Genomic DNA, 26,100 nt, shown 5'->3' on the forward strand with positions numbered 1-26,100 from the left:
TTTATACAGAAGCCCACAACAACAGCTAGTAATTGTCCAGCCATTGAATTGTGCCTCAGCTGTCTCACTGTGGTGAGTGTATTCTACAGACACTTCACATACTCTTGTGCTAGTGAGAAATTAGATATGCTGGGATGTTGCATGGAACTTTACATCAATGGAAAGGCTCACTATATTCATTTTTGGTGAATATAATGTTCCTAATGTCCTCTCTGACGTTAGGAACAAATAGATGGGATATTTTCTGTGCGATAGAGAAGCTGCATTACTGAGAAGACTGTCCTTTGAGGACTGGTACAGTCTCTGTGATGCTGGTTACCCTGACAGATTCAGTTCAGGTTTTCTTCATCCTCCCCTGTTATAATTTATGACCCAAGGCAATGATCCATCAAAGCAGATAACATTTCTTGGAGCTTACAATGGCAACACAGAGAAAGCATTTCCTGCCACCAGCAAACAAGAAAACTGTATCATAACCTAATATAAGTTATCACAGTAGAAGCGGAGAGCTTATCCAAGAAAAATCTAGGTGCTGCAGGAAACATTAAAGAGCTGCAGTCTTTGATGTAAGGGTTGGGGTCCCCTGTGACAGAGCATCGCGGCAAACCCAAAGTCCTTGTGACTGCAGTCCTGACTCTACTGAAGCCAACAGCAAAACTCCCACCAATTTCAGCAAGCTGAAGATTTCCTCTGGATTCAGTTTATGGCTGAATCACCACTTTATTAGTCACTGGAAGATCATGTTTCCGCTCAGGAAAACAAAAAATCCTCCTATCAGAAACACTGCTAGACAGTCACACTAGAATCTGAGTCTTGTAACGAAAAGCTAGTATGAAATTTGGAGGGTCAGGAGCAAGAAGTCTTCTTTGCTTGTTGAGGGTGCAGAAGGCATACACAGCCATTCCAAATGATTGTTCCTTCACAGAATGCCACCAGAAAGAAGAAATAATGGCACTAAAAACAATCTGGGGACAACAAATTTTGCAGCCTTCTCCTAGACAATCACCAGCATATTAGTGTGTATCTTCAGCTGGACAAAAGACTTGTAGAACTACGAAGGCAAACCTATCTCAGACTTTTATTATAATTTTTACTACACATTTTAAGCAAGAAAACGTAATGCTTTATTGAATTTAGCAGCAGGATTAATTGCTTCTTTTCCTTGAGCTCCATCCAGTTGAGACTGGCTGCTGATTTAGGGAGCTTTGGCAATATCCCAGACATATGGGTCTGATACTTCCTTCACGGGAAAATAACTGTTTCACATCCAGCTGACTCCCAGCTCCCAAGTGACTCTGCCCAGCCCCTGGTAAGATGTAATGCAGGTTATTCACCAACCACCAATGGACACTTCTCATTTGTGGGTTTTTTGGTTTTGTTTTTCCCCTCTGATTTTAAGTGTTCTGCTGAGTGCTGGTGAAAAAAAGTGACTTTCAGCTTTCCCCTTCTTGGAAGGCAGGTTTCTAATCCTCAGGTTTGTGAAATTCTAGTGTTGAAGGGGAAATTCTAATTGTAACTGCTCAGCAGTAGCAATTTGTGATGAAGAAATGTTGTGGCATGGAGAGCAAGAAGGTCCAAATACAAGAAGGGGCTAAACTGGCTGGAAACAGAAATACCAGAGGAATAGTGGCTCCTTGCAAGGGAGCAAAGTTTCCTTTGGCAATGAGGTAAGAAACAGCCTCAGCACTGTCTTGTAGCCATCCTGGAAGGGGAACACTCAGGGCCTCAAGCTCAGTGGCACTCTTTGGGCAGTAGAGCTGGGCCGGTGGATGGGCTCACTGGCTGAGGTGCCCTGTGCATCTTTTCTCAGGATTGGTGCTGGTGCAAGTGTATTTAGGGAACCTGCTTGTGGTGCACCTTTGCAGACTCCTGGTAGAATCACGTAGTATTGCAGTAGGACTCTGCCCAGTGCACTGTTCATTAAGTTTTTCTTCTATATTTAAGCACAATATGTTTAATTCACCTCAAGGGGTACTGTTAAAATTCCCCAACAGTGTCTAAGGCACAAAACCAGCAAACCAACCCAGAAAGCAAATGTTTATTCCCTTCAGTTACTCTGATTTAAAATCTCACGGTTTTGAAGCCTTCATTCAATCATCATATATTTACAGTTTTCAAAATTTTGTATTTCTTCCTGCATTTATACCATGAGTACCCAGACAGGTAGCCTTCTTCATGACCACATTAGGTGTCAGAGGGAATGTGCAATGATGCTGAAGTCTGCCTGCCTGGATGACACAGCCGTTACTCAGCCAGAGAGACGAGCAGGGTGCACATCAGTCACAAGTGCAGGAACAGATCAACGAATAGCTGAGGAAAGGTAAAGTCTCATACAGCACTAGGGGAGAGCAGAGGCAGTGCTCCTCTTTCTCTATTCCCATCTGCTCCCCTCCCTCCCTCTGCACACCCACGATTAACAGCAGTGAGAACAGCCCCTATAATCCACACCCCAGGTAATTTTCAGACAAAAAAAGAGCCCACTGCCACCTTTCTCCCAAAAATATACTAAGCGATGTCCATTTTTGTTTTTCAGCCTTTGTTTTTGATCTACTTGTGCTTTCATAACCAGCCAAGTTTTGCCCAGGGTGGCTCAGCCTGCGCAGGGTAGGATGATGGCTGTGGCTGCAAGGAGAGCTGACACATTACACCAGGCAGCTCCCCTGCTCCAGCACCTCCAGTTTGATGCCAGCACACTTCATGGCTGCTAGTGTGCAATGACTGACTGTCCTCCTCCTCCCTGTCGACTCCATATGGATGCAGTGAAGGCGGCTCTCTTCTTTGGAGCACTGGTAAGGCATCAGGCAGGAGCACTGGGTCTGTGTCTCTGGGAATGAATGTGTTGGAGTTTTAGCTGCAAATGGCATGACTAAAAACATATTTTATAGTTTGACAACATTTCAGAGTCCAACAGGGAAAAACAGTATTGGAGGTTCATGAAATGTTAGTTACGGGAAGCCTATAGCGCATATACTAGATGGTAGAGTGTTAGGAAAAGAGACAAAAGAAGCTCTAAATATCTGGTTTTGCAGCAGTGATACATACAGAAGCAGAAATGAAGCATCTAACTATTTTTATCCACTGGCTTTCCCTGACCTTTCTTCTAAACAAAAAGATATTAAGTTGACTTTCTGTTCCCAATTATCCTTGCGCACAATGTTGCTGTGAAATGGAGTCTTAAGGTCCATATTGTGTCAGATCCTATTTCATTAAAGTTCCTTTTATGAATAAGCTACCTGCTGCTAGCCTGTGGTAAAGCTCAGTCCTGCCAGTTATTTCATTACCCATTTCTGATCTAATAAGATACTGACTCTTTATATGCTTTCCCAGAAATTCCCAAGGCAGGAGACTAAGTTTCTGCCTTTGCTTTTTTAAAACATATGAAAAATATGTGTTTTCCTCTGTTTAGCTGATTTTACATGGTACTGCAGTATCTTCTGCCTCTATGTTCATACCAGGTACTCATTCCCAGGAAAATCAAAACTTAGATTTCCTAAATGTTTGTGCATACTCATGAGAAAGAAGACCTTTGTGGACATGGTGAGGAGGAAAGTCCAATTCAAACCTCTTTAGCACCACAATGAAAACTTATTTAATGTCTTTTTCTCCCCTTGCTCTCATTTTTCGTCAGTGAACAGGACTCCTCTGTAGGCTTTTGAGAGAATAACTCTGAGGTTCTGGCACAGGATCCAGGTTTAAGCCACTTGCACAGTGGGAGCAAATCTAGGTTTCTTAGGGGCTCTGGAATAAATAAGCCAAATATTTTTTTAAATTATAACAACCTTCCCAGGAACCCAAGGTACCCAGCTGGTCCACCAGAGCATGTCCCTCAAGAGGCACACCTGGTCATGCACTCTGCTTCAACCCCACAAGGAACAACATCTCATGTGGTAATTTTGCAGCCACCTGTCTGAAATCCTGTGCTGCAGAAATCTTGCATCTTCAAAACAGGGTTTTAGGACTGCTGCACACTGCTGTTGCTGTATTTATCAAGAGTAGACAAGCCATGATAAAGATCATATTTGTCTCTGGAAGCAAGTGAAGCAATGAGCATGGCTGCCACTCAGACTTTTCTTGGCAAATGCTTGATGTGCATGGAGCCAGCCAGACATTTACAGGAAAACTCACTGCTCTTATCACCAAGTTACACACCAAATAGCCAGGTTGCACACTAGTGTATTTAAAATAATCCTCTTAGAGATTTCACCAGCTTAGCTAGTTCATTAAAACTCTTAATAAACACAGTTTCCACATACGGGTATTTGCAAATTTTACCATTAAAATCCCATTAAGCCTGATGGCCCCTGTCTTGCTTTTTAAGTAATATCATGATTTAATTTCATAATTTAATTATATGCTATAGAAACTGTGGCCCAAATTAACTCCTGATGTATGAACTAGTGGTTATAATAGCCTCACTGGGAATGGGCAATGACATTGCTGACCACATTTTTGTGACTGAAGATTCAAATGTTAATTCCCCTGAAATGGTTCCCTTAATCTCCAAGTTCCTTTTGTGCCTTACTAAAGGGAAGTGGCTACACCACCTTTGCTTAAGGGAAAAGGCACTTATCTAAGTGTAACACCTGTTGGGAGGACATGGGACTGACCACAATTCCACACACTTCTCATCATAAATTGCTCAGATGGACCACAATGCCTGCAAATCCTGTTCCTGGAGCAGCAAAAGAGTCAGCACATTTTATTTTTACATCAAAAGGGCTGGATAAATTGCCCTGTTCAGAAGTCATACCTGGACACTCCTCCCAGTCATAGCAGGTATCATAGCCACAGGGCACTTTCTTCAAGCTATTTGTAGAGAGCTTTGCCCTTTCAATAGCCCAGGCTAGGTTGGAATCACCATGGCAAGGGCCAGCATGCAGGAAATGAAATGACTGCTCTCCAAGGCACATTTCAGCTGAATACTGACAACTAGGCTTCGTCACATTCTGTTCAGAAACAGCATCTAGCACACAGATGTCTTCTGAGTAGTGTCTGCCCACAGGAAAAAAGAAAAATTGTTTTAGCAGGCTGTGGAGCAAGTCCATGCATATAAACTCTCCACCAACATCAGATGAAACACACAAAAGCCATGGCCAGGCTGGATATCTGACTAAAGACCTAAGGCTGTCCCAGCTGCTGCAGGACCTGGACCTGATACAGCACAAGGCTGTGAGATGTGGAAGGTTTGGTCCTGTCCAATAGATGGGAGGTGAAGAACAGGTGCCTGCACGAGAAAACAGGTGGTGCTGTTACCTCCACAAGGTGTGTGAAATTTCCACAGGCCCTGGGGTGGTTTGTCTGAGTTGATGCAGCCCTGCATCTGTGTGTGTAAGTCTGCCTCTGGGGCAAAGTTAGTTTGGGACCAATAGCAGGTAAACCCAACCATGCTTCTTATGGTTTATTTCTGTATCGCTGTTGGTTCCTGTGTGGATTCTTTCTCAGCAAGTGCAGGAGTTTCCAAGCAGCATCATTTTGTGCAGCTTAGTCATCTCCCAAAGAGGAAGAGAAATGCAGTTCACTTTGTTTGTGTCCTGGAGTTAAGCTTATAACTTTAGTCAATAAAAGCTCTCTAGTTTTCAGAGGATTTAGCCTATGTGCTTTAGACAATGTCTATCACCCTCTGGACATTCTCTACTCAAGGACTCTTGAGAGAGAATATACCTGGTTATTTGGGTGTTAACATGAATGAGATATATTCCATGCCAAGGGACTTGCCTGTGGTCACATAGGAGCCCTGTGGTGGAATGTGTGTTGATCTCAGCCCTATGACTGCCCAGCTCATATTCAATCTATGCTCTTCTTTCCTATCTCCAGTCCCACACCACACCTCCACCCTAGCCAGTCATTTACTAAAAATCATCTAGGATAACCTGATACCTGTATTCCTAATTATTAGACTGTATTTTAAGGAATAATAGAACTCATAGTTTAGGAGTATATTAAGGTAGCAACCTTAAAAGATTAACCAACCTTGTAACCATGGAATCTTTGTACTTAGTAATCACACTCTATGATTAAAATTGATGTAGATTTAAGACATATTATTTTAAAACAGGTAAATAAGAAGTAACTGAGAAACATGCAAATGTTACTTAACATTGCTTAAACAGATGACTTGTGTTAGAATAGGCGTGGAATATATTAATGGTTGTCAAGAATTGTAATGAATATGTAATTTTTCTGTCAATATGGAAGACATGTATGACCAACCTGTCAGTGGTGGACCTATGGAGGGACACCTCCAGTCTAGCCTCAGCGCTGAATAAAGAAATGCTACTTCTAAAACCCTAAAACATGGTTTTAAGAGTCTGTAACTTTGCCAATTTTATGGTATAAAACCCTCTATTCCCTGGAAGGCTCAATGGTCTCTGCAGGTCATCTTGTGTCATATTTTTATGTGCTCTGGAGAATGAAACATAATGTATATTTTACAGCGTGTTCATCTGAAAAAGGTGAATCTCAAACACAAGGACAATGACACACTATAGCAAGGTGATGATAGTGAAAACAAAGACATTAGAGGAATAAAGAGAAGAAAAGAAGGACTTGGGATCTCCAGTTGCAGATCATAATGTAGGTTAGAAGGAAGCATCATGGCGTGCCATGTGGTTAATGTCATTGCCGTTTATTTCATAGGCTATAAATGGGGCTGTAATTTGGATATAGAGGCATAGCTGGCTAGTAGCTGAACAGAGGGCAGCCCTCCACTGCTGTTGTCTCTTGTTACTCTTTCTGTTTTGTGTCACGATGGTCTATCAGCAGAGAAACTTCAACTTTTCTTTTTCTAATTAAAGTACTTGACTTACCCACAATCTTCTTCTGGAGACATGCAAACACACTGAGATCCAACCTGCTTTTGTCCTGGATTGCAAACACCTCTAAGTTTAGTTTGTACATCTGAAACATAAGAGTGAGAGTTATCCTAAATAGTAACAAAGTGAACAGAAATATCTTATATTCATGTCATAGAATCTGAAATAGATTTATTTCTGTTTATCCCATATTTCTCTCTACAAAAGCTGTCATGGTTGGGATTCCACAAGAACATATCAGTCTTTGCAAAAATCACTGGAAAATTCTGAAGAGAAGCTGAAGTTTCAACACCATGCATTCTCTTACTTTGCTTTCATAAAGCCTTGTTAATACAGCTGGGCTTTGTTTTGTTTTTAATAAAACAGTTTCAGTACCTAGCTCTCATAGTTACAGTACATTGTACCCAAAAATTCTGAACTTAATGCATAAGTTTGGGGCTGAAATTATACAGCACTGTGGTAAGCACAAAGTAAAACTGAAATTGATGAACAGTTGCTATATGTCTTAAAACCAGTCATCTACCTCCTAGTTCTAGCTAGCTAAAATAAACTACTAACAGTATAGAAACAGTAAAGTATCTGCAGGTGTACTAACCTTTTCCACATGTAATAGATCTCAAAATAGGAGGTGTCCAGGACAGGTCTTTCCCACAGGTATACTGTGTTTGACCAGTGACTATAAACCCAGCTCTGCAGCTCAGCTTCACAGTTTCACCAATGTTGTACTGTTGCTTAAATGGAGAAATTGTGACACTGTCAGATGTTGGTGGCCTGAGGCATACTGAGGCTGTAATAAACAAGAAAAAAGAATATTTCTTGTTGTTTTTATGGTGTGTGGGTATTTACAGCAAGTCACAATGCTTCAGCTGAAGAGCCATAAAGACACTCAATAACACTGAATATTTGACTGACATTTAAAACCAATAAATATTTAACATAATTAAGTCTAGAAATTTTTGGTGCACCGTCATAGTCTTTAAAAATATTTTTCAATCAATGACTAATTAAGATGTGTTTCTAAGGTATGCTAGTATAAGTAATTTAATTTTAGAGTTTAAAATAATAAGAATGGCATTAACAGCATATTTTTATTTTTCTTTTGCAAATGAAGCTATTAATAAAATAATTAAAATTAATGGCAATAGAAAGCTCGTGAGTATATTCAGGTAAATTTGTTTGATAAAAAGAACATTAAGTCAATGAAATCACACTGAGTTCTAGAAAGCTACCGGAGTGTCTCCTGTTAGCAAAGCCAAGTCAGTTCTAATCCTTCATTCTTAGTTGGACTATAAATACTTCAAGGCATTGATTTATTGTGGGGATTTTAAAGGCAGCCTGGGGGAATTGGTGGTGGTTAGAGACACATTATCCATTTAATAAAAAAAAAAAGTAGTAGACAAATTCCTCTAAGAATGCTTTCTTTAGCATTACTGTCATCAACTTAAAGGTATCTGTATAAGTCTGGAAAGAAAAAATTGAGTCCTTCTGTTAAAGGTGCTTAAAACTAGACAAGAGAAGGACCTCACGGCATCCACCTGAGGTTTTTATAAAGTGTTGAATATTACAGCATCCTCACAAAGCACATAATAGTAACGCTTATGATTGAAAGAGGAATGATGTAGTGACTCGGCAGGTTTTTGACATCTCTAGTGTGAATACATGAAATACCTTCTTCAGATGCTTTCTTTTCGGGTATCAGTATAGATTCTTTTGTTAAAATCTGCATGAAAATCTATCATGTGTCTTTTTCTTCCACTTCTGTTTTGTTGCTGGGCTAAATCAATTTTACTTACGTTGACATTCAACAGGTTGCTGCGTCCAGGTTTGATCTGGCAGACACCGAAGGAACTGATAGCCACTGAGGACATGACCACTCACACAGACAATTTCGGCTTCTTCCCCTACAGCATACTGGTTCTTTTCGTTCTACAAAAAAGAAACAAAAAAGCCCCACACCCAAATACTCGATAACAAGACTGGACATTATCAAAAGAATGTAATGTAATGAATGCTTGCTTTTCCTACTCTGAACTATGAGTCTCACCTAAATAATGATGTGTTTGTCCAGCTACACTAACTGATGTCATGGTTGCAAAACAAGGATTCAAGGACCATTGTTTGAAATTTATTCTACCTTGCCTTTGCTTCAGTTGCTGGTGGGCTTTGGTGGACTTGAGTCCCACAGCATGCCACATATACAGCAACATGCTCAATAGCACAGTAGCTAGCTTGGCTATCAGGCACATGTAGCAAAGAAGCTGTAAAATTTCCCAGCTCTGCAACTACTACACTTTGCTTCTGTATCACTCATTTTTCATGCTTACCCTGATAAAGCCATTTTCTGGTGGGTCTGGCCTGGAGCATCCAGATTCAGGTTCACCAGCCAAGACATCCTCTTCTTTCCTGGCTTCATCATCATTTATACAAGGAGCACCTCTGAAAAGTAAAAATTTGCTGGTAAGGATGTGTCTTAAGCATTAATGTCACCAGATAGCAACGGCAGGATGTTAGGATCTTTAGACAGGAATCACAGAATCACAGAATCACAGAATGTTAGGGATTGGAAGGGACCTCGAAAGATCATCTAGTCCAATCCCCCTGGCAGAGCAGGAACCCCTAGGTGAGGTTACACAGGAAGGCGTCCAGGCGGGTTTTGAATGTCTCCAGAGAAGGAGAATCCACAACCCCCCTGGGCAGCCTGTTCCAGTGTTCCGTCACCCTCACTGAGAAGAAGTTTCTTCTCAAATTTAAGTGGAACCTCTTGTGTTCCAGCTTGAAGCCATTACCCCTTGTCTTACTGTTGGTTGTCACCGAGAAGAGCCTGGCTCCATTCTCGTGACACCCACACTTTATATATTTATAAACATTGATGAGGTCACCCCTCAGTCTCCTCTTCTCCAAACTAAAGAGACCCAGCTCCCTCAGCCTTTCCTCATAAGGGAGATGCTCCACTCCCTTAATCATCTTTGTGGCCCTGCGCTGGACTCTCTCCAGCAGTTCCCTGTCCTTCTTGAACTGAGGGGCCCAGAACTGGACACAATATTCCAGATGAGGTCTCACCAGGGCAGAGTAGAATGCTGCAAGTGTGTCCTGCCCTGCACCCCGTGGTGAAAAAACTTTATCCTGTTAAAGAAAAGATTATGGACACCGAAAGTTAAAGCTGTTGATAGGAGGGAGATTGTGAGAACTCTAAAAAAGTGATAGATAAAAGGCTACAATTTCTATCAACATAACTCATGAAATATTTTTATCGAGTAAGAAAAAGAGGCAAAGAACAGCAAAAAGAGGAAGACTCTAAGGGATCCACGTGATTTGCTTGGGTTTCAGACAGCATAGTCAAAACCTGCCTGTTGCCATTGGGCAACGGCTAAAGGAGGCTTGTCTCTGTAAGTAAGGAGCTTTATAGCCCATGGTGTTTAACCGCGATGAGTGACAGAGGACTGTGGAGTCCGTTGCTTTTAATCCTCTCTTATCCACTCCAGAATCCCCTCTCCAGTCATTACAACAGGGACAATGAAAATCCTGGTTTGGCTCTTGGTTCCGGTAGAAAAACTGAATCTATCCAAAGCCTAGCTCTTGAAGATGCAAGAAACTGAGCCAGTTTGGGGTTGGGGTTATGATTTTTAGTTGAAACCGTGCAAAACTGGTACATCAGATATACTCAGATTGGGAATATGAAAAGCTTGGTAGTTTCAGTGGAATTCTCTCTGACACCGAGTTCATAACTAAACATCTAAGAGAAGAGGATGTGACATTAAAAAATGGAAAATGTGAACTCCCATGAATGGAAATAGACAAGTTTTCTATTGCTTTGGTCAAGAAGCCATGCAAAACAGTATAAGAGATCTATAGGCATACTTTAGCACATAATTCATCAGCCATTTTCTAGGAATAAACAATGAATAAATTCAAACTTGAAGCAAGCTGCAAGGATTTATAGGCATTTCCTTCTCCTAGCCACCACCACAGAAGTTCAGACGGGAGAGCTGTCTGCTGTTTCTCCTTGGTAGTCACAAGACCACTCTGGAGGTCTCCATAACTCTGCCCCATTGACTATGGAGATCATTTAGTCTACGATCTTATTACCTGTTTGTGAATACAGAGACATAACAGTCCTCCTCTTCTTCACGTTCGCCTTCACAGGGCTTGCCACCATTCATTGGGGAGGGATTATTACACTCACGGGTCCTTCTTGTTTTGAAGGAAGCATCGCATGGGCTCCATTCAGACCAGCAACCCCAGTGGCCATCTACAGCAACTGCAGGAAATGAAAGAAATCTCGTCTTTTCATAGATATGTACAATACACAATATTTCTCTTAAGGCCATATATGAGAGGGATGACAGTAAATTTGTAATAGCCATTTTCAGAGAATTTAAAATTTTTACTGTTAAGGGACAGATTGCCTTTGGAATATTAAGGTTTCCAATGAAATAGTCAGCCAAATTCCAGCTGCCTCCTGAAAACTTAAAATATATCTTCCTTTCTAGTTTTGATGACACATAATAATCAAATTCAGAAGAAGCTCATTTTCTACTTCTATTGCTCACACAGATGTTTGAGTTTTCAGCATGCAGACAACCTTTTCAAAGAGCTCAGTATTTAATAAGTTATTAAATAAACCTGAACTCTAACACCATGTCTAAACTCCAAATATACATTTTATGCAAACCCCTCTGGGATGTTTGTCTGTGCCACCATGAAGCACATAGAAAAATTTTTATTTACACACTGCTTTTTTCTTCTGCATGCAATATGCTTTCTACATTCATCTCTATCTGCACATCTTCAGTTGTTTATTTCTTTCAAACTATTTCTTTATCAGGGTCAGATAATGAGACCTGTAGCTACCTAAGTGACTTTCCCTTCTGTCCTCTTTTGGTCCTGTAGCATAAATGTATGTAATAATAAAGACAATACAGTACATCTCTTCTGTTTCCCATATGTATGGCACTAGTGCCAATTTAATTCCAAAACCCATTTACATGAAATTATTCTTTAAATTCTTCAGAATTATGATTATTTTCCCTCTACTTAAGACAACTGAGCTTTCCTTCCACATTGTAATCAGCAATTTTTATCTCCATTAGCCATTTAATCTTAAGCATAACAGGCTATAGGGAAAACTAAGGAATGGGTTTCTTATTTTTTGCGTCAGTTATCTTTGATCTCAACTTCATCCTTATTGCTTAACGGTTCATTTTCTATCATCTTAATTATGTAGCTAAGGAATCTTTTACCAAGTCTTACAATTTTTTTTGAGCCATGCCTATTCAGTTCGATTTTTAAATTTTTAATATATTCTTATACTTCCTGACCATCGCCATGTGGTAAGAAGTGCTATGGATTTAGTAAGGGAAGGTTATGTCAGATTCATCTTTGACAAATAGATACCAGAAGGACCATCATGACAGTGTCACCCCGAATACCTGATTTGTAAACTGGAGCTCGTATCTCACAGTTTTTGCCATAGGTGCCAGCCTGGCACAGGCAGAGACACTCTGTCCCGGAAAGCACAGGTCTGCCGTTGTTGGGGCATGGGGCACACCGGCAAGGATCAAACGTGCCTGCGTATTCTCTCAGGGCTCTCCATAGGTTATGACGTTTGGTCACGGCACATGGCACATTCTTCACCAAATCCACGATGGGCGACACCTGACAGACAGCTGTTCAGTCAGTAGTTACCTAGACATGGCAGGTCCTGCTGGGGACAACTGCGGGGTTTTAAAGGGACTAGAGCCTACATAGGAAGCTATATCACAGAGGAGTTAGGCATATTGAAAGTTATAGATGCTTTAAAGGAGCATGATAGTGCTATACATCTGTATTTTCTTGTTTATATTGGTTTTATTTCCCCAGTTTAGGGACCACCGAGCCAGTGAAAAAACAACCAAATAGGATACCATGTCTAAAAATTCAGGACACCATGGATGATGTGGGGTTTGCTTACACCCAGTCCTTGCCATGTGAAACATCCCTACCCTGCCTTCAGGAGCTCAGCAGCTGCAGCAGGGGAAAGATCACCACATGCTGCATTCAGGCAGGTTTTGCTGTTTGCTTCCAGCACTTTGCCGCTGCTGCTGAGCAGCTGCTGGGCCAGACGGAGAGCCAGGCAGCTCAGCACACTAACAATGGCACTGGCATGCCGCATTAAACAAGAGGACAGTGACACCAGAGGACTGCTGGTTTTTTTCAGTTTATCTCTGTGCCATACCTTGTAAAGCAGGCCTAACAAGGGAAAAAGCACAAGGAAAGAAGAGTCTTCCCAGCATCATGCACTGCTTTTCTGCACAGTAACTAACCTCTGCCCATGTCTGAGCTCCTGATGGTGCTGGAGCAATTCACTCATATTCCTCTGCTTTACTCTCACTGTCCATGGTCAGTGCAAACTTGGTGTGGCTCATAAAGTGAGATGCACAACAAATAGTTCTAATAAATATTTTGTACATTTATATTATGCCCATATGTATATACATTCATATCACACACAGCATCATCCTGATTTAAAAGACAAAATACCTGAAGAGCTCTCTTAACAGCTGCTAAGTGGCAAGTGCTTTACTATCTCAATGTTTTTCTTGTTATTCTCTTACCTCGAAATCAATTACCATGGGGTTGTCCTTTGTTGACTCCAACCAGTTTGTGAAGACTGTGTGTCCTGGAAAAGCCCCCTTTTTCTCCCAAGCCAGAGCTGCTGCATACTCTGACCTGCCACCTTTCACCAGGGAGACTGACTGTTCAGCTGACTCCAAAATGGAACCTGAAAGGGGATTTCATCACAGTATTGTCAGACAAAGGCTTCCAAAGACAGTGAATGTAACAACAGAGTTCTAGGAAAAAATGTAAGAGGATATGAAAGACTACACTAAGATCAATTTATTTGAGCTACCCTTGGAAGAATGAACTCTAAGCTCAAAAAAACATTCCCTGCTATGACAGCAGCCAGTCATAGTCTTCCAAATTAAAGGGTCTGAGACTTCAACCATGGAGATATTCAGAACAACACAAGACATTTGTGGATAATGCAGGGGATACAGAGGCTCCTCTAGAAGAACGCACTGCAAGGAAGAACATTTAGTCCCAACTGTAAACACCCGAGTAATGGTAATTGATCATAAAATGAGGACAAAAACATGGAGGTGATGGAATCCGTGGTTTTAGTGATGCAGAACATGACTCTGGCCATTCTTGCAGAAACCCCACATTCTGCAGTTCCTCAGACACATTTCTGGCATTGCCTGATGCCAGATGCATCCTTGCCTCCTGCACCTAGATGTCTGCTTGGCATGAGGAAGATGGGAGGGGAAGGTCTGGTTATTGCTGCCCAAATCTCTCAATGAGCCTTGAGCAACACTTAGAGAGGATCAATGACTCAGCCATGATTACATGTTTCTAGTTGTGCCCATTTGCCAGCTCAGCATGCCTGGCCCTGGACCCAGGGCCATGGGGAGTGTTTGTCAGATCCATGACAGACTGCAAGAACCAATGCCACGAGATTCCTAATTATGGTGCTCCAGAGCAGAGGAAGAGCACTCCTACATCATAATTTCTTTTTCAAATAAGAGGATGTTTCCAGTGCTTGCTTCAGAGACAAGCAGTGAAACTCTGGTTCCTCTGACAGTGGTGGAAGAGCATCTGTAGTTCAACAAAGCTGGGAGGTCACCTAGGGCACCTAGCTGAAGAGAATGTTATCGCCCAGGTTAAGTAACGGGACACGGGCCCTATTCTCGTCATGGTCACCTTCATGCTTCACAGTCATCCTGTTTGTGGTGCATCTGGTACTGACTTTCTTTTTCTTCCGGAAGAGCACACGCCTTGTTGTTTCTGTTCGGACACACTCTGTTGATTCATCCACTGCCAGACCTAGAAACACCACAGAGCAGCAGCCTCATCACCATAACGATGTTACCTGATGGCACCGCATCCCCAGGCTCCCACATCAAGGTGATCCATCGCAGGTCTGTCTCCCTACTCACTGGTTCCTTTCTGACCTCCGCACTGCACTTACACTCCTCATCCACTACTGCAGGGACCTGCTTCCCCAGGTACAAACAACATTGGACTGAGTCATGCCCTTAGGTACCCTCCCATACCCATGCAAGTTCCCACAGTGAAATTAAGGATCCACTTTTGTGGTATTGCCTTTTCATTTCAACAATCTGGCAGTCAGGGGATTAATTTTAGAGTAATTTCTAACCAATACCAACAAATTTAATGACTGTGTCCCAGTCAAGCCTCTCAGACCTCACTCCCACAGTGTGCTGGAACACCTTTTCTTGATGACACCTGGTTTTGGTTTTGATATGAAGGTCTTAAGAGGTTTTCCTCAACACAATAACATTTACCAAGTGAGGAGCCTCTCTAACTTTTCAAATTAAGACTATGTTGAGCAAAAATGTCTTCTTTTCTATATTTAGGCAGTGTGAGTAATTTCTGGGTCTATGCAAGTCTAAAGGATTCTTTTCTGTTAGTAGGAGAACTTATTATGTGGTGTAAGGCCTGAAAATAAAAACAGTGAGAAGAAAAGCTGGTAAACAGATCATCATATTTTCTTGCTAAAGCTTACATACCCGAGTTCTTCAATTCCTCAGAGCTGTACTGGTAAAGAATGTCATAGGAACCACCCATCTTCCCAGAGGTGTAGTAATGAGTGCCAAACTCATCAAATATTCTGCTGTATAAAACGTAGTTGTACTCCAGGGGCAGGTGGTTAAGTGCTTTCAGAAAGACGTCTGAGAGCTGCAGATCTGACTGTTTCATTGTGAAGTTTGCAACAGAAATGACTTTATGGACTCTAATAAAGTTGGAATTCTAGAAATAAAAAAGGTGATTCTTAGCATCTTCATGGGTAGTTAATTGCAGAAAGTAGAGGGACCAAGAGTATTGCAAGAACTCATTAATCCTGTGCATCATGCTGCTTTCCAAGAGCCCTGTGAAGTTCATGAGGACAATGCTCATTACTCCTTTACATTGTGGGAGTATAAAACATTCCAACAAAAATTAGGACTCCCTGAGCACCTACCAAACAGAAAGTAAAAAATATTTCTGCCATAGCAAATATATCAGCAATTGATAAGATACGTTGAAGGTTCAGAGGAAAGTCTTCAGTTTATAACAATTCATGGGCCATTTGCAACTAACCTAATGAGTGTGTATTTTAGATACTAACTCCTATGAAATTTCACACTTTATTTGTCTACTAAAAGTAAAACTACACCACAGGGATAAAGATCTCATTGGGTTCAAGTGTCAGGCTGTTAATGTGAGAGGAAAAAAAACCCAAAGAGAAAGGTCATAAAATGGAAACACCTCTTACATTTAGAAAAAAATATATGTTTTTGAAATAGCTAATTCTTTTTTTTTTTTTTTTTTGCAAGGCTAGAGGCAGTTTATATGGGAATATAACTAAATAGAAAGGAGAGAAATAGAGAAATAGAAATACTGAAAGAAGGGATTTACAAAATGACAAGGGGAACTGATGGCACAAGGCCAAAGCAAAGAGAACAAGAGCAAAAGGAGAGGCAGGAAACTGGAGCAAATGACCAACCTCCACACAGAAAAGAGTCATTATAAAACAATTTGTAACTGATTTATACTCCAGTTCTTCTGCTGAAGACTCTACTCCACCTCTGTCTCCAGGCTCACTTGGCTTAGAAGACATAAGGATGCCTCTAGACAGGGAGTTCTCCCAGCCAGGACTGAGCAACGTAACACATGAGATGGACCTCAGCTGTCTGCTCTGCACAGCACTGCTCATTTCAGTGCTCTTACTTGCACGTTGTAGAATAAGCTAAGGATACTCAGCTTTCTGCTGCAGTGAGAATAAGAATGGAAGAAATAGAGTATGTAAGGATTTCTAGATTGTACTCAGCTCCTAAAATTTCCTGTGGTAACATAATTTTCAGGATTTTCAGGTGGTTAAAGTTTTGATCCACAATTTTGAGCTGTGCCAACTAACATTCCATTATGACCCATAAAATGACAGGCTATTTCAGGAAATACTGATTCTAAAACCTTAGTTGGATAGGAGGCAAGTGGATGCTAAAAATAATTTTCTTCTCGACATGCATCTCATATTTGCATTTTCTGCAAGTAAAAGTAACATAAGTGCTTTTAGGTTAGTGCTAGCAGTCTACCTTACAGTTGTCAAACACAGTGATTTCTATGTTAAATCCCTGAAGCATGCACAGGAAACTGGATTCCAAAGTCTCCAGTCATTTCTGGGCACATGTTTATTCATAGTGTGAATCCTGGTGTCCGTAGCAAGCTTAACCCATGAGTACCAGGTATTAATACAAAACATTGGTGGATCAGGGATAATTATTCCCACATAAATCCTAGTCTAAATCAGGCATGAGTAGTCAAGTTCAGTGTTGTTATACAAACTACTTCATTGAAAAAATCAGCCAAACACAAGCTGAGCTGGACTGCTTTTTAAAGTGGAATAAGCCTACGATTTCTGTATTAAAAATAGAAAAGCATGTGGTGCTACAGAACGTATGTTACAACCAGGAATGTCCTGTATGTAGTATCAGAGTAGGAACTTTTTTATGGGTAGTTCTAGTGTTTTTTAAAAAGAAGTGTAATGCCAATACCTTGATAAAGAAAGTAGCCTTTTGTAGCTCAGTTCTGAAATGAGCAGATGTAAATTGAATGAAAGGAAAAAATTGAAGTCAACATTCAATCTCAACATTCAGTCACCTTTTCATATGAGGCTTCAATGGCTTTCTTGAAGGAGGAAGATGATGTGACTCTAACCCGTGTCTTTCTTGAAAACAAAAATGGGATACCAGAAGATCTTCTACCACTATGTGTGGATGAACTACTTCCATGAGCGCTATCACTGAGGGAAGTCAAATCATTGTAGAAATCTGCTTTTACATCATCCTCTTCATCTATTACCTGGAGATTCAGTAAAACAAAATGCATTCGGCCAAATAATAACCTGGAACAGAAACCTATTAAGCAATGAATTCTTGATATATTTAAGGCAGAAACATATCTTATTATTTGAGATATGGCAGTAAGCTAAAAAAAATGTGCTAGCACAAAAGATGAGGCTGAGAAAGGTTAACAGATGAGAAGAATACAAGAGAAGAAGCAAACTTACTAATAGGCATTTATACAAGGGAAAAAACAAAAACCAAAAAACAAATCAAAATGAACAAAGACAAACAACAAAGAAAAACCCCAAACCAAACCAAACTGACCAAAAAAAATACCCAAACAAACACACCCCCCCACAAACAAACAAAAAACCAAGCACATAACACTTTCTTCTAAAATTCCCCAGCCCCATGCCACAAAGCTTAAGAATAATTTCAACAAGTGTTTCGACTCCACTTTTCAAAGACTCTCAGACCTTCATGCTGTGTCTGCTCTATGACTAAGTGCCAGTCCCATGGCTTCTATATTGTACAAAGCAAAGAGCTTGATGTTTTCTGTCCTTTTTTCTTAATTCCCAGCTAGAGGAATGAACAGGTTTCCAGAGAGGAGTCTTAGAGTACATTTGCAGCGTGAGCAGCCATACTGCATGGTGGACTAAGGGTAGGTGGAGAGAAACTGGCAGCAAACCTGCCTGATCAAGTTGGTAAACCTCAGTGATGCTGTTGTATAAAACACCAAGACAATTTTAGCATGAGCTCAGAAATGACTGATTTCCCAAATCTTGGGCAAAACCCTGTGGGTGTTTGAAAGATTTAACTTTTTCACCCCTCTAGACTTGTTTAATATGGTTGCTAAGGACCTTGGGAGGTAAGGTGGTCCATTCCTCGGTCCACTTCCATTCTCTAAGAAGTCACATGCTTTTGCATGAAAGAACACTGGTGTTCCAAGGAGAAAGCCTGATCCTGTGACCCTTCTATATCAAAGGCTGCTGTAAATCTTAAAATATACAGATGCACTCTCAAAGGTGACATTCACAAACCCTTAACAGTTCTGCAAATAGACATCAGTAAACTAGTAAACCACGCAGCTTTAAAGAGACCTGGGTAAATCAAGGCTTTTTTTTTCCCCATTGAATATTTCTGCATACAGTAATTTTTCATCATTATTAATGAAACCTATATGTCATGGCCAATCCAATTACAGTTTCCATGGAACATATCAAGGTGCCCTTTGTTCAGTTGCTCCTGTTAAAGCAATACTAAAAACTCACAGCACTTGTGGCAAAAACCGTTGGTTCAGATTTCATCCATTAGTTGAGCTATTTTCACATCCTACATTCCTTCCTTCCCAATACAGCATCGGCTTCAGACAGGGACTGCTGATATGTGCACAACCAGATGTTGTGCCCCAAACCTGGCATTAAAAGCATTTTTCTAAATATCAGTGTCTAAAAGTCTAAAATATCAGGTCTAAAAAAATCAGTGATTCCCAGTCTTTTTATAAGACACAAGCCTGGTTCATTTTGTCCTTGGTCTGTCCTGCAAGACTCCTCCCTAGACTACGTACTTCTTGTTCTCCTGCTTCCTAGACTCAACGTCTGTCTCCTCTCTTTGCTGCTCATTGGAGGGCTGGACAGGAACCGGCAGGACTGACGAACTAAAATGGCTTAGGGTGGAATTATGTCCCAAGGCTACAGATGACTAGAAGGAAGCTGGAGTTAGGGCAGCCATTGGTGCTGCGAAGATACAGCACTGATGCTGAAATGAGCTTTGAACTTGAACGAGCCTCTGGCCAGAGTATGTCAGGGTTAAGAGCAAGGCCCTTGGTACTGAGTAAGAACAAAGACATGGCCACAACCATGAGGAAGCTGGAGAGAAGCACAAGTCCATCATATTGACTCTGATATGCAGCGAGTGAACTCAGATCAGAACAATGTGAGTAGAGCCACCCGAATGATCAATAGATTCCATTTCCACACGTCACCAGGTTGGGAAATCTTGTCCTAAAACACACATTACTACCTAAAATTTGAGCACATAATTTGATTGTGTTTACAGCAAGGATTTTTCAACTAGAGTTGCTGCTTCAAAGTACCTGAAAGCTGACAGCCTCCAGGTTTGCAGGAACACGATAAAATTTCCTTGTGTCATTGCGCTTCACTGTTGTGCATTGTCCTCCATTGAATGAGTTGCCAAGGACTTCCCCTCGGCTCTCTCCTGCCAGAATGTGAAATCTAAAAAAAATATTTGCAGAGATTAAACAATCCCAGAAAGACATATAGACTTGAAACATTTAGTGATATATAGCTGCCTTGAAGATTTTCTAGGGTTGAAGGAATGGTATGAGCATCTGGGTTATGTTACTGCTTTGAAAGAAGTTCCTCTACCATAACTTCTCATTCACACTGAATCAAAGTGAAAATACTGCAGTAGCAAACCTGTTTCCTACTTTCCAGCAGTGCCTAACCCTCTAGAAAACCCCAATGTCAGCATGAGACAGTCACTCTTAAGCAGAGAAACACCCACAAATGGCCAAGGAAAATGGATAAGCAGTTCTCCATTTCTACCCTAAGTGATGTTACTGCAGTGCGCTGAGTTCAAAATTCAATTCGAAAATGCAAGACCACGTGGAACAAGCATCCCATGTTTAGGTTTTACACTGCTCAATTTAGTAGCCTGGAAAATATTATGGTTGGTATCATGTGAGATGTATCACAGTGGGTAAGTCCTAGCCTGAAGGTTTAGGTGCGTTTTTATAATTTGCTGTCATTTTTTATTTCATAGAATCATTTTGGTTGGAAGATACCCTGAAGATCATCCAGTCAAACCATAACCTCATTCTAGCTCTAAACCATGTCCCTAAGAACCTCATCTATATGTCTTTTAAACATCTCCAGGGATGGTGACTCCACCACTTCCCTGAGCAGCCTGTTCCACTGCTTCACAACTCTTTCCATGAAGAAATATTTCCTAATATCCAAACTAAACCTTCTCTGGTGCAACTTGAGGCCATTTCATCTTGTCCTATCACTTACTACTTGCGAGAAGAGATCGACACCCTCCATGCTACAACCTCCTTTCAGGTAGTTGCAGACAGCGATCAGGTCTCCCCTCAGCCTCCTTTTCTCCAGGCTAAACAGCCCCAATTCCCTCAGCCACTGCTCATCGGACTTGTGCTCCAGACCCCTCACCAGCTTTGCTGCCCTTCTCTGAACTTGCTCCAGCACCTCAATGTCTTTCCTGTAGTGAGGGGCCCAAAACTGAACACGGGATTCAAGGTGGGGCCTCACTAGCGCTGAGTACAGGGGGACAATCACTTCTATAGTCCTACTGGCCACATTATTCCTGACACAAGCCAGGATGCTCTTGGCCTTTTTGGCCACTCAGGCACACTGCTGGCTCCTGTTCAGCTGCTGCCAATCAACACCCCCAGATCCCTCTCTGCCAGGCAGCTTTCCAGCCACTCTTCCCCGAGACTATAGCGCTGCCTGGGGTTGTTGGGACCCAGCACTTGACCTTGTTAAATCTCATACAGTTGGCCTCAGCCCAACAATTTGAGACATTGTATGTTTTAATAGGACACTGTCACAAGCCAATTGGGGATTATTTTGTTTATGTTAATTTGTGAGACAACAATCTCAAGTTTATGAAAAATCAGCAAATCTGGCTTACCCATTGCCTATTAACTGCACACCTGGGAGGCTCTCATACTTTCTGTTACACACAGTCTTTTTCTTCCCACAATTTCTTTCATCAGAATTGTCCCCACAATCATTTTCTCCATTACATTCCAATTTTTTTGCAATACAGCGACCTACATCAGAGAATAAGAAGCATCAAGAAACGTTATGCAAAGATTCATCACATCTCAATGCAGAAAAGGGCAGTCTTTTTCCCTGGTAGAGGTGTGAAATTTCTGTAGGAATTATCAGCAAGGAAGCATAATGCCTTCATTTTTACAATAAGAAATGTTTGTTTCATTTTTGCCAGTTTTGCCTTGCTTTGAAGCTCTGAAGGCTTAATTCAAGGTTTAGCAAAAATATATGTGGATAAAGTTATTTTGAGGCTTATCAGGTATATTTAAATTGAAGCAAACAAGAAATACCCACAAATTGAATAAAAATAGTGCAAGTTTATATTCAGATAAATTCTATGGATGTATTTATACATGAAAAATCTGTGCAAAGAAACATAATTCAAACAGTGCTACTGTCTAGCTATCATGGTGATACTGATATCCCAGGCTAGAGATTGTACTTGAATTTCTTTCAATTACAGAAGAAACCATAAACATAAGCTGGTACTAATACATATGAAATCTTTAAGCAGACTTTTCTCTCTGCTTGTTTTCCATGGAATTTGTGCATGGAATGTACAAGATCTGGATCATTTGGATCTTTTTTTTTTTCTCAGTGCCTAATCTTTTGACTATCTAATAATGCAACAGTCATGCGATGAAGATTATCATTACCAGTTTCACACTGAAATTTATTCTTGCAATCAACTTCCACTATGTTGCAGAGCTTAGTTGGGAAACACGGACGGGAATCCACCAGAGGCTCAGTACAGGCCTGACCCCCAAACTGGGATGGTCGCAGGAGTGTCCGGACACGAAACTGAAAGGCGGAAGAGGTAAAACCAGAGTTGTTTGTGTAATCTGTTTTTGTAGCTAAGTGCCTCTCCAGGCAGAGTCACGTGCCTTAGTGCTGCTGAAGCTTTACCAAAACCAGAGCCCTGAAGGAAATATTCGGTTATTTTTGTCGTTGTATCCTACCATGCCATCAGCCCAGGTAACACAGGCAGGCAAATGAAATCCAAGAGCCTCAACAGCCCTGACAGAACATACACGATTAAACACTTGACAACCTGGGCTACATCACACGAGGAATCAAAAGTTCAGACTGTGTATCTTCAGTTTTAAATGTACAGTAAGAAATGGTGTGTGAACAAGCTTATGGAGAATTTCCTGTTCTTTGTCATCTCTGTTGAAATACAAATGCTCTCTCAGTGGCATGTACTCCTGCCCTAAACCAGCTTGCTTGTCTCCCATGCAAGGGGCATCTTGTCTGAGGAGCACTGGAGGACTGGACAGGACAAAAATGTTTTTCCTAAAAGTTTCTGTTACTCAGGAAGATCTGGGAGCAATATCTGGAGCTCACTGGGGTTTCTTTCCCCAAGTCAGTACCCTCCACACAGAATAACAAAGCTGAAGGCTGCTAGACAAACCACTTCAGATACGTTTTCCACTCCCCTTCAAGGGACTGCTGGTGAGACCTGCCTGCATGTGGCTGAACTGTTCCTCCTCTCTCCCCACAGGATAAGCACAGTTTCTTGCAGACTTCTGTTATTTCCCTCCCTATAGACAGACCCTGGAGTCAAGCAATGCAGGAGGATGTCTAGTAAAAATCAGTAACCAAGTCACTGTTCAGGGAGAGTGTGAGGAGTCACATCAGACCATCCAAAAGCTTTTGAACTCAAGATAACACTTCCTTGTACTTGGATTTGAGAACACTCACTACATTATTTGTGTGAGCTTCCACCTCTTCATCCCTCCCCCTCACTGCAAGCTTGCTTGCACTAGTCTTCAAACTTATCTTGCAAGTCACGTCCTCTGTTCTGATGGTTGTTCAGATTTATAAAGGTCACAAGCAGTGATCTTTATAGTTTGGAGGAAAAAATGGATCAGAGTCTACAAAAACACCTTTTTGCTTGAAGCAGCAAATGTGTTGCATCAATATTTAAAGTTAATAAAAATGAACACTGCTTCTATATAGGTGGGTGAGAAGCTCAGCCATTTAAGAGAATATTGATTACAAAAAATAAAAATCAGTTTAATTGAGAGCAATGCCCCCTTTCAGCTCTTGCAGTTTGTTTGCTGTCTCCCACTTTTTCAGAGTTTCTCCCTGCTCTGCTCTCATACTCTCTATCCTAGCTGCAGGATGGTTCACATGTCATGCCCAGAACAGCTTATCCATGTCTTTGCCACCCTGCACGTGCATCAGAAAGTTATATATGTATGTAAAGTTGCACTTATGATATCTCACGTGTTTTCCAAGACAGGTTTTCAGACATGGATTTCTGAAGCTGAGCATGACATTCAGAGGAGAGTTGTAGGCTGTGTCTGCACAGAAATTCAGAGCTGCTATCATGGTCAGCCTCTAAGCTCAGACCCACCAGCCACAGAACTACCCCAATTAATATGTGCTCCCCTCCACTCCCTACAATGGTACATTTGGCAGGGCTTGGAGTCTTTAGGGCAAATCTACTTGAACTAGCCCTTTCACATCTTCCATCTCTGCCATCTCACCCCTAAGTCTTCCATCAGTCAACAGACACAAGCCCAAGAGGAAAAACGAACATCCCGGGGCTTTTTTCCACAGATATTAAGTACATCCACCTGGTGTTTGTGTAGGCTATAAAGGTTGTGGGAATGGTACTCTGGATTTCTTAATAGTAATCTCAGACTGATCCTGACCATCAGTGTAAGATATAATCTCAAAATTTCTAGCCAGTGCTAGTTAGGGTTTGTTAGTTAACTCTTTTTAACAGATTATTTGATCCAATTTTTCTTGTCTTTAGAACATATGGAATGCTATGGATAAGCTAAAGATTCTGTGACTATTTCCTGCTTAAACAGACATGTAAACTCTACGGCTTAATTCATCTTTTTTCTGGAAAACTCATATTTAATTGTGACAATGGGACTTTTGAGTTCCTCATAAATAGATCTACACTACGAAACCACCCTTTTCTGTTTTGATCTGCTGTTTTAACTTGTTCTCTCCGTCTTCTACTGTTATCATGCATAACCAATTTCCCTTGCTAACTTAAACTGTCATTTGGCAGATCAATTGTCATAAAGTTGAATATCTGAAGCAAAGACATCTCTTAAGCAGAATTTCTTGCATTTAATCCATATAATACATTTTCTACCTACTTGTCTTTTAACGCATGGGTCACATTCTGACCAAGGGCCAAAGTCTCCAAGCTGACAGTTGATAGGACATGTTTGCTGGTTACACACGCGTATTTCCTGCTTTGTGCACAGCTGGTCACAGAAGTTTTGGCTATAATATTCATCCATTTTTATTTGCCTAAAAAAATTCAACAAGTTATGCTAGGAAGGAAGCATACACAGGCTGTAGATGTTCTGTAACTGTGGGTGAAGGCTGATAAAGAAAATTATTTGAACCAAATGAAAAAAACTTGAGAGATAATAGGTGGTTGGAGAGTGTTCATTTTAAAAATATATCCCAATATCCCTTAAATTTACAGAGCAAGAAACTTCTGTTTGATTCATGTAACTTGAAATGTCCCAGAGAACAGCCACAGAAAGAGCCAGGAAGAAAAGAAGGGATTTCTCACAATTTTAGGACATACCACTGAATTATATCTAATTCGATGCTGCTGAATCTTTATCTGAGTTTAGCTATTGTCATGAACTTAAACACAGGATGAGGAACCTGCTGTAAGCTTGCCATGCTGGAGCTCACCTCTCCCGTGGCATTGCCCTGCATGGGGCAGAGCTCCCCGAGGAGGTGCTGAGCCCCGGCTGCTCGCAGGGCTGGTGCTCAATGCACACTGCTGGCCAGGCTGTCCTAGGACTTGGCCATTTTCTCCTTGCTTATGTGTATTGGCAGGCATAGGTTTGGTTAGAGGCACCATAATGCTCTATATACACAATTTTGTAATTATCAAGTCTTGCAATTACAATATAATATATTCATCTGGTAAACACTTGGATATCACTTTTTTTTTTCCTCAGAATATAATGGAAACTGCAGCTTCAGATACAGTTTCCTCTGCCCAGAAGTGGTTTTTTCTCAGGGAATAAATAGAAACACAGTAGTGAGATCGTTTGGCCCTACCTGTGCCTGGTCTGTGTGCCGTAATTGCAGGTTTGTGAACAGGCAGACCATGACCCCCACGGGTAATGTTCACAGTAGCACCCCTGACTGCTGCAAATCGCCAGGCTCAGCAGGATCAGCTGCATTAACATAGTCTTGTCCATAGTGAAGGTGTCCATCTATGGCACTTGGACTGGTAACAAAAGCTCAAGTAACTATCACTAGCAGTTGTGCCTTTATCCTTAGAGAGACATCCTTTCTCATTTGCATAGTCTGCAAGTCTGCTTCACAATACAAAGTTGCTAAACAATGTACCTAGAAAGGGCCAGAAATGCATGACACACAGTTATCAATAATTTACAGAATACTTTAAGGACTGGAATTCACAATGGCTTTTTCTGCCACTTATTTATCAGGAGTACTAATCATGACTGTGCGTTATTTCTATTTAAGAAGTGGCTTATAAATCATTTTGAATTTGACAAAGAAAGGCCTGCTATTGTTCTTCATTGCTTAGAAGTACTCTTAAAAATGTTTTCTAGGAATAAGAATAAA

At 41.1% G+C, this 26,100-nt stretch overlaps 1 protein-coding gene across 1 annotated transcript; it reads right to left on the minus strand.

Moving 5' to 3' along the window:
- Nucleotides 1-2,642: 2,642 nt before the first annotated feature.
- On the minus strand, nt 2,643-25,724 carry C6 (complement C6). The gene is made up of 17 exons (XM_065657268.1): nt 25,567-25,724; nt 24,636-24,792; nt 22,170-22,314; nt 21,371-21,512; nt 19,794-19,932; nt 17,514-17,714; nt 15,383-15,623; nt 14,553-14,675; nt 13,406-13,572; nt 12,242-12,467; nt 10,899-11,070; nt 9,137-9,248; nt 8,606-8,738; nt 7,408-7,599; nt 6,807-6,897; nt 4,751-4,992; nt 2,643-2,824 (listed from the first exon to the last, which is right to left on the minus strand). Exons 1-17 carry the CDS (start codon nt 25,722-25,724, stop codon nt 2,643-2,645), a joined length of 2,823 nt encoding a protein of 940 aa, XP_065513340.1.
- Between the last annotated feature and the right edge of the window lie 376 nt (nt 25,725-26,100).

Source organism: Caloenas nicobarica, chromosome Z, assembly GCF_036013445.1.
Source record: "Caloenas nicobarica isolate bCalNic1 chromosome Z, bCalNic1.hap1, whole genome shotgun sequence".
Lineage (NCBI taxonomy): Eukaryota > Metazoa > Chordata > Aves > Columbiformes > Columbidae > Caloenas > Caloenas nicobarica.

What these genes read in the sequence shown, in the direction of transcription:
- C6 (XM_065657268.1), bottom strand. Translation starts at nt 25,724, where the DNA reads ATGGACACCTTCACTATGGACAAGACTATGTTAATGCAGCTGATCCTG. An exon ending in ACCCATGCGTTAAAAGACAA is followed by an intron (nt 22,315 to 24,635) that starts GTAGGTAGAAAA and finishes TCCGCCTTTCAG; the next exon opens with TTTCGTGTCCGGACACTCCT. An exon ending in ATCTATTACATGTGGAAAAG is followed by an intron (nt 6,898 to 7,407) that starts GTTAGTACACCT and finishes CTTATGTTTCAG; the next exon opens with ATGTACAAACTAAACTTAGA.